This window comes from Phalaenopsis equestris, unplaced genomic scaffold, assembly GCF_001263595.1.
Source record: "Phalaenopsis equestris unplaced genomic scaffold, ASM126359v1 Scaffold001279, whole genome shotgun sequence".
In the NCBI taxonomy this organism is placed as follows: domain Eukaryota; kingdom Viridiplantae; phylum Streptophyta; class Magnoliopsida; order Asparagales; family Orchidaceae; genus Phalaenopsis; species Phalaenopsis equestris.
Window position 1 is genome coordinate 86,331 of NW_018165718.1, and position 9,500 is coordinate 95,830.

Genomic DNA, 9,500 nt, shown 5'->3' on the forward strand with positions numbered 1-9,500 from the left:
GGGGGCGGGGCCCGGTGGCCGCTTCGCAGGAGCGTGGTTGCCTGCGCATGCGTTTGTCGGAAGTGGAGGGAGGTGACTACTAGTATCGTCAGATCTCCGAAAGAGTCTGGAATGATCACTTTCCCTTCGTCTCTTAAGCAGGTTGGATAGAGACATTCTCCTATTTTCCCTAGATTTTGGTGTTTGCCTTGGAGATTGGGATGTTTCTTGTTCATAATGGTTATATTTTTATGATATTTGGATTGGATTGATGGATTCTTGCCCCAATTTCCATTTTTTTGGTTTAGATTTTTTATCCGTGTGATTCTTTCATCTGCTATATCTGTAAGTTGCCATCATGCTTGTTGATTGTGGGTGCAGCCAGGGCCGCCGGATACACCAATGCAGTGCTTCATAAAGAGAGATCAGCAGAGTTCTACCTTCCACCTTTATCTTGGCATAGCCCATAGTAAGTAAGAATATGCAAACTTTTTGTTCTTTCTGCAACAGTTTGTCAGTCTGTCTTCGTTTTAGGGGAGGAAACATCATCTCTTTTTGAGGGTGAGAAAACTTATTGTGTAAATAAATTAATATTAAAAAATAATAATGAAATAGATAATATATAATTCAAAGTAATGACTTAGATTTTATTCTGATAAATGATTTGAATAATGATTACAAGATTTTCAATTTATTTTTTATTTTTTTCATAATGCTGCATGATAACTTTATTGGAAAATAGTTTTTTTTTCTTAGTTTTGTGCAAATAATTTCATTTTTATTTTGGGGGGGAATATTACCAAAAAACAAAAAAAACTAGGCTTATGTTGTTGTATTGCAACTTGTTAACAGTAGGGGAGTTTAGTTGCAACCAAATGGAACATTTTGTCTCTGGAACATATGGTATTTTAAACTTGTTCAGTAGACTTGTGCTGGTGACCTACTATTATGTAGCTGGCTATCTGCTTTTGCCTAAGAACTTTCTCAATTTTTGATGAGCATGAAATATATAAATTTCTTTGTTCATCATCGGTTTAAGTTGCGGATTACATTTTGTTAGATAAATGGTTTTTTGAGGCTTGAGTTGTTATTAGAGATTAATTCCCATTAACAGACTTAACGCAAGCAGTGACTCATAGTATTTTATTGCAATAATTTGCATTGCATAATTATAGTTATATATATTGTTCATAATGGCACGTATCTTAGGGTTGTAGTTTTACCATTTTTTTTAAATTGAAAACTAATTTGCTAGACAATCTGGACTTGCTCTGGAGTTGACTTCTCACAAAGTTGCATACAACAGAGTTTAGCTCATGCACATCATGCTTGCAGTACAAACCATGATTATGCATTCACACAATTTGGGATAAATCACTACATAATTATCGGAATTACAATCACAAACTTATTTGATACAAGGCTCGTTAGTCATTTATACGTTTGCATACAAATTATAAACGCTTGCACACTTTCTAGAGCACACTCATAATATGCATGAATATCAGTAGTCTGCCACATGTGCATGCTAGTCTATCCATGCCTTCAACCACTGCCAAATTACTTTGTTTTGTATTATTATAGCAGCCATACCACTTGAAGAGTGTGTGCAAATGTTTGTCACTTGAACACTCTAGCTGTATTTGCGCCTCCCTTAAATGTCACTTGGGAATAACAACCCATCTGACATTCTTTTGAAATAGTTTTCACTCACTGAACATTATGCTCGTGTAAACACCAATTATGTGTTCACACCTGCATTTGTGCACATTTTTTGCATGTGTGCAAATGTTAATAATTTGAGCGCAGTACCACAGCTGTCCCATTTACACAAACCTTCACAAGTAACTTTGAATGCTTCACAAATCTTATTGTTCCTACTGATGGCACCATTTTTGCAGATGTATCACACAATTTATATTCTTTGTTTGCAGATAATGGAGCACTGCTGCCATATTACATATTTATACAAGCACTTACCTTTTGTGCACACATGGGTGCATGTGGTTGATAGTACCTACCAACAACACCACTACTGACGTGCATCACACAATTTTCCTATGTTACTTGCATTTGTGAATTGGCTTTACACATTCTTGCCTCACATGCCACTGTCATGCGGGCAACGTACGCACACTCCCATTCTAAACCTTCGATCATATGAACAATTCATTCCAAACACAACCTACTTTAGGTACACACTGCTGCAAGCACATGCCAATTGCACACATAAGCCACTGCAAGCACAGTCCACCATAAATATAAGCCATTGCATGCATAACCCACCGCAAGCTTAACTCACTTTTTGATTAAACCATCACAAGCACCAGCACAAGCCACTACGAACAGAAGTAAAAAATTTGTCTTGTTTGGTATCTTTTTACTAGAAAATGGTGCAATTCATCCAACCAAATGCCTTTGTCCATAGTTATGTTATTGGGGATGTCCCCACTAGAACATTTTGGTGCCATTGTCAGATTGATGTGAATGTTCACACTGTTATGTTCTTCAGATTGATACAAATTGGCTTCCTTCTCCTATGTCATATCTCAGTCATTTATTCCTTTCCATTTGATTTAAAATTTGGTTCTTCTATTTTTCTTACTCTACCCTCAAACTCTTTGATCAAGGATCTTTTACATTTCTTTGCCAAATTTTGTCCTAATTGTGGGAGGTGCTGTGTTTCTTGCATTTCATCTTTTATGTCTTCATTGTATTGTTTCAATAGTTCACAAGAAATGTGGGATGCATTTTGAATCTCAAGATTTTGTAATTCAAATGCAAAATTCCCTACCTTGCTCACTATTTAGAAGGAACTACTGTGTTTTCGAACCATCCTATGTCATACTAGCTTAATTTTAATTTTATTCTAGATTTTGAAGAGTCAATTTAAACAACATCACATCGCCGGCAATGAACTCCAACAATCTCCACTCCCCTTATCTGTATGCCTGTTCACATGTTGAGTTGCTTTTGCTAGTTCGTTTCCCTCATAATTTAACACTTGCTAGTCCGATTCATATTGATGCGGGGTAGGACGTTTGTCACTCGAGCATTGTTATTCCATATTAAGGGATTTTAGGTGCTTCCACCTAACCACCATCTTAAAATTGTTCTTTTTTTATGTCTGAAGATTATTGAAATATATCAAGAGATGATTGGTTCCCAAAGCCTGTCGTATTTAATTGATGCAGGGACATGTTGAAATTCAATTGTGATTGATTAAAACTTGTAGTATTTAATTGAATCTTTAGATAATTCTAAGGGATTTATTATTTTGGGTCTTTTGTGGGCTATAAACAGGATCCCTAAAACTTATAATTTAATGGCTCAATAAAATTTTGTCTTCCCTGTCAATACTTCTGTGTTGTTGGATGTGAATTTCTTAAGTGCTTTATAGGGTTTGGCAACTTCTGTGTTATGCTTTTCCTTACATTAATGAGGCTTGCATCTCATGTTTAATGATTTTTATTATTATTATTTTTTACTTGACAGCAACTTTTGTGGGATATTTTTTCTTATATTGATGAAACTTGGATCTCTTATTTAGTGATTATTATCATTATTTTTCTATTATCTTGTTTAGTGATGGTGTGTGTGATTGAAGCTTTGTCAAGTTTGATACATGCTTGCTAACATTCTTTTTGTGTTGTGAATCTTGTTGTAAAATGTTATATTACTCTCAATTTTCTTTTGAAAATTAAGAGTTTGATGATTGTTAATTATTGCTTGACATGGCTGAAATGTTTTTTGATTTTGCATCAAAGTTGCCTATCCTTTCTAAAATCAATTTTTGATATGCAAATTTTTATCTTTGGTTTTCTTTTGTGCATCTCATTCTTGGTTTGCATTAGTAAATCTTAGACCCTAAGCTTTTCTACATCAGGTGGGCTATGGTCGAGGAATCTTATGGTTCTTATCATTGACATCAAATTTATTTATTTATTTATTTTTTTTGTTGAAAGAAGGATGTAATCCTCATAATGTGGAGAATATAACTTTTATGATGAGTGTTGCGTGGGGAATTTATGCAAAATAAAAAACTTATGGCTGCACTTGTTGATGTGTATTGGCCTATTTTTATGCATGAGCAATAGCAATTTTCTCTTATGCTGATCTAGATTTTCATGATGATTTATTTTTCTAGTATCTCAAACCAAAATTCCTTGTTCAAATTAGTTGATAATGCAAAATTTTTCAAAGAAATTTCAATTTTTTTTTCCTTGTATAGCAGTATATTAGGGATGATCTCTACTGAACCTGTGAGACATTCTATTGAGCTCATCTATATCATCGAGAAGCTTGAATAGTCTTCATTACTGGTTTTTCCCTCTATCCATGTTGTCCACCTTTTTCGGTTTGAGCCAGCTTTGAACGTTAAGCATCTACATCTCATACATAGTAATGTACCATTTTCTAACTAATCCTCTAAATTCTTTTGGTTGTCCTGACAAATAGGATGCATTATTTTTGCTTTAAAGAGTGAGTATTCTTTTTATGAACATGTACATACATAGCACACAATTCTTATTTATTTACATATCTCACACCTGAATTTTCATATTTACACACATAGCACTCATATCCTTAATATGGCATAAAAAACAGCACTATGATCACTTTTTAAAAGTGAAATACACCTTTTCATGCATCGGGTTAAAGCACTGTAGTGCTATATATGTAAATATGAGAGTTTTGGTGTGAGATATGTATTCATAAGAATTGTGTGTTAGGTATGTAAATTTCCCTTCTCTTTAAACCATCGTTGCCGTGATTTTGATTAGCATGCATCATTCAAATGCTTTTTAATGTTTTAGATATCTTTATGATATAATTTATTTTTGCAGCATTTGCTGATAGAGGGAAGTTTCTAATGGCTGCTCAAAGACATAAGAGTGGTGCTCGCAGTGAGTATGTGCTTTGTATTGATGCTGATGACCTGTCCCAAAGAAGTCATGCGTACATGGGAAAGCTAAGGTTAACCTCTTGTTCATTATTCATGTTATGTGGTCGCTACTTAGACTTGTACTTCGAAGAAAAAAAATTATCTTTTGCATCGAAGTGCTATAATGATTGCTAAAGAAAATTTGGTCATTAAACAAACTAATATTTAGGGATTTATATTTTAGAAGTATAAAGAATGCAATATAAAGACATAATTGCTGTAGATTGTCATGCTTAAAATGTGATAAATTGCTATCTTTTAAATTAAGTTCTTAACAGAGGTAAGTTTGAACTTTAAGGAAACCTAACTTGATGTGGGATAAATTAGCCATTATTTAAAATTATTAGAAAATTTTGAAGAATATAGAGTTAACTTCTTAAATAATGAAACTAGATGAATCAACAAGGTGGTACAAAAAAGGTTATTTAGCCAAATAAATAAATTTTTAAATAATTTTTGAAAAAAAATAATTATTTAGATGCATAACTATGGTTTGAACTTGAAAAGTGATCTTTAAATGAGAATTCTCCTTTGAGAAAAGGCAAAGTTTTAAGTCTTGATTATACCTTCATAATAGGCCAGGCATTATGAGATATAAAAGTTTATAAATCAGTTGGGTCTGAAAAGTTGAAGGGGATGGTGCACTAATTTGGTTTAAGAAATGTTAATGATAATTGATAGTCTGGATGACGCAAAATGATTGGAGAAGTATTTCCACACTAATACTAAAAACAAAGGTATTTTAATATTTTGGTAATTATAATGGAATCAAATATATGGATTAAAGTAAAGTTATGTAAGAGTATAATCAAACATATGTTTGGAAAGTTCATGTAATTATCAGTAAATTGTTTTTTTTTTTTGTACATGTGGCGGCATTGTTGTGCTTTGGTAATTAATGGGAAAGTTTAAAGAGGAAAAATATATATTTTTATTAATCTTTGGTAATTCATGTAATGTGATTGATTTTCATTATAATTAATTTGGTAGGCATAAGAAAAAATGTTCAAAAAAATGTTAAAATTATTAGTTATTTATATGTTGGTGTTGGAACAATTGGTCTTAGAAGTTGTGTGACCAAAGAATTTTTTTGTTAAGACATGATCATATCAATAACCATCATCAACCATGCATCTTTTTGTGTTGACCCTTGTTACAGACATTCAATATGAGGCACCTAGGTCTATTTCTTTATAGTTGACATAATTTTGATAGATGAGATATCTTTTGAAGTAAATAGTTGAAATTCAATGGGGAAACATTAAGAGAAAAGGGCATAAGATCAATAGAAAATGTTGAGTACATAGGTTTGTGAGTATTATGACACTCGTGATAGCTATCATGTGCACTCCAAACATATGTTATATTTGTTGATTGATATTGTTTTCCACCCACCCTTGCGCTGAAAATATTTCGAAGTCATGCCTTGTGAGCACGGCTGGGATTAGCCAAACACGCCTAAGGATTTAATAATTATTAATGTAAGTTGGGCGCAATTAAATGAGCATAATTGATGAATAATTTTAATTGGTATGAAATTTGTGCTTATCAATCAATATTTCTGGAAGAGCATAATATTTAGATGTTATTTATTTAAGTATATGGTATCTTTTACACGAAAGAGTAAAAACATAATATTGTAAATGTCACTTATTGATGCTAAGGTCATATGGTTAGAAACTTGGAACGAAGAAGAATCTCAATAGTTTTATGGGTAATGAAAATGTCTTCAAAGGTTGGAATATTTTAACAACTCAAATCAAAACAATTATGTTTCATGTATTTGAGCTTAAAATGTTTCATGGTAGAATGGAGAAAGACAAAGATTTGTCAGAAGAAATTATACAATGAGAGAAAAAAAATGCAGCATGGGCAAGTTTTGGGCAAAGTTCTGTGAGTAGCGTGACACTTGTTGTGAATGTCTATAAGGTTATGTATCCACTCCAAACCATCTATGTGCTATTGGTTTGTGTTCTTTGCTACCTAAGTCGTATCTTTATCCCACGATAATTGCTAGGGCTATACTGAGATGGTGGTAATGTGGAAGCTTGTAGCCATGCCAAACTCCCCAAGGATTTGATAATATTAATAATGCTTGTTGGGCATAATTAAATGGGCATAATTAGCAAGTAATTAATAATTACAATTTACAATCTAAAGTAAGCTAACTAAAGTATTAATCAAGTATTTATTTTTACAAATTATTTAAGGTGTAAATAATTAGAGTAGTTAGTTTACTAGCAGATATTGATTCATTTCTAATTACAATTTGGCATAAATAATTTTTATGTGTATTTTATCCATTTATTAATTGATCTAACTAGGTAAATTTTACTTTATTATAATAATTGATGAAACAATTAGAAGTACATGGACTTTAATTTACTATCATAATAACTTGCTTAATTATTTCTTAATTGTATTATTTTTTGATTGATGGCATTTATGGATTGACTATTATAATAATTATGTATAATTAGTGTTTAGTTGAACTAGTTCATCCAAGTAGTTTTTATTGTACTATCAGGAAATTTATAACTAAATGATTAATTAAGACGCACGCGCGCACACACATATAATTGGAATAAATTGAGGAATGATTGTATTGTAGGGTTGGTCCAAGTCACATTTAGTACAAATAACTTAGTGGAGAACAAACTTAGGTAGTTTAGGCATCTATAATGAAAAAGAAAAAAAAATGCAGTTATAAAATAGGTTAATGTTCTATTGAAGGATTATGATGAGTTATAGAACAAAAATAGGTATGAAAAAAAAAAAAAAAAAAATGATAGAAATTATTTAACATTTTTTCATAGAATAGTTTTTCTACCTCATGTAATACTACTCAATAGGATTGAACTTAAATGAGGATTAATAAAGCTAACCTTATATAATTGGCATAATATTATTAATGATCATGACGTGAATAAAATATGCTTGCTACATCCACCCTCAATCTCTTTGCCGACCTCTCTTAGTGGGATAAATGCTTCTTGTTTTTGTTGTTGTATCTACCCCCAATCTCTCAAAATTTAGGGTCTATTTAAGACAACTTTTTCACTATTTTTTTAAGGCATGCCATATATCTATTTGACTATTATTTTCTTGTTACTTTTCAGAAATTTGTGTGAGAGAATTCACTTTTAAGATCAAATCTAGTAGATTATGATAGTTGCAAGGGAATTACTGTTAGAGTTTTGTCGAAAAAAATAATACTACCCACGTTCGCTTTCCCCATTCCAAACGGACCCTCATTTAAGTGCCCGACTTTATGAAGCTTCACAATAATAGATCAAATAAAGATGCAATTGAAGAGAGAAAAGAACTATGATAAACTAGAAAATACCATAAAATATTTTGGACTTTTTAGGTCTTGAAGGCACACTTTCAATTCTCTTCCTAAGTCACAAAAAAAAAAGCGCTAATAATTCTAATCTTCTCAGGTCTGACTTTCTGGGCACAAAATTTACATTTTACGACAGCCAGCCTCCATATGACGGTGCAAAACCTTCAAACGGTCGTTCTGGCCGACGTTTCGCCAGCAAGCAGATCAGCCCTCAGGTCCCCGCCGGCAACTTCAAAATCGGACACATCACATACAAATTTAACCTCCTTAAAACCAAAGGGCCGAGACGGATGCACTGCACTCTTCACCTTTCTCCTGAAACCACAAATTCTAATCCAAAATCATCCCTCCAAGTCCCTCCCGAACCTTTCGTCATGAAGAACAAAGCTCCTCGGTGGCACGAACACCTCCAATGCTGGTGCTTGAACTTCCACGGCCGAGTCACCGTCGCTTCGGTTAAGAACTTCCAGCTTGTAGCCGTTGGAGACGAGGAAACCGTGCTGCTCCAATTCGGTAAGGTCGGCGACGACATGTTCACCATGGATTACACTTATCCCCTCTCTGCTTTCCAGGCTTTCCTCATCTGTCTCACCTGCTTTGGCAATAAGATCGGCTGCGAATAATGGCGAGGTAGCGAGGCTGGTCTCAGGTGACATTGCTGTAGCTGGTAAGAAGTTGTGTGCTTTTGTTACCATGTTGGATGATGTTTTTTGTATTTATTATTTGCATTCTGGCCTTCCTTTTCCATTCATCAAACTGCTGTTTGTTCTGGAAGTGGTTTAACCTGTTGTGGCATATTGTTCCCAAACACTTCTGATGTGCAGCTTCTGTTCATCTTATAGAAAGTGTAATTAACCAAAACTTATATGAAGTAATCACATGATGAATGCTTGTAGTAGTAGAATTTATGACAAGAACATATCTAACTCCTTATCTATGCTTCAAAATGTTATATGAAAGGTGGCATAAATGTATAAAAGCCAAGCTTAGGTGTAGATATGCAAACATGTAGGAATTAGGGCTATTAAAAAAGCTCGTTGTTCGTGAACAACTCGTGTTCGGCTCGTTTGTTAAGTAAACGAGTCGAACATGAACAAGTTTTTAAAGCTCGAATTATAAATGAGCCGAACAAAAACGGCTCTTTATTCGCTCGTGTTCGGCTTGTTTTAGCTCGAAATAATAAAAAAAAAATTATATAATTATTTATATAGTAATATATTATATATATTT

General features: G+C 33.2%; 1 protein-coding gene across 1 annotated transcript; it reads left to right on the plus strand.

Moving 5' to 3' along the window:
- Window positions 1-11: 11 nt before the first annotated feature.
- On the plus strand, window positions 12-9,080 carry LOC110033758 (tubby-like F-box protein 1; the record flags this gene model as incomplete). The annotated part of the gene is given in 4 exon segments (XM_020737837.1): window positions 12-141; window positions 361-448; window positions 4,827-4,956; window positions 8,368-9,080. Coding segments are annotated over 4 exon segments (874 nt in total), but the record flags the coding sequence as incomplete, so codon positions are not given.
- Between the last annotated feature and the right edge of the window lie 420 nt (window positions 9,081-9,500).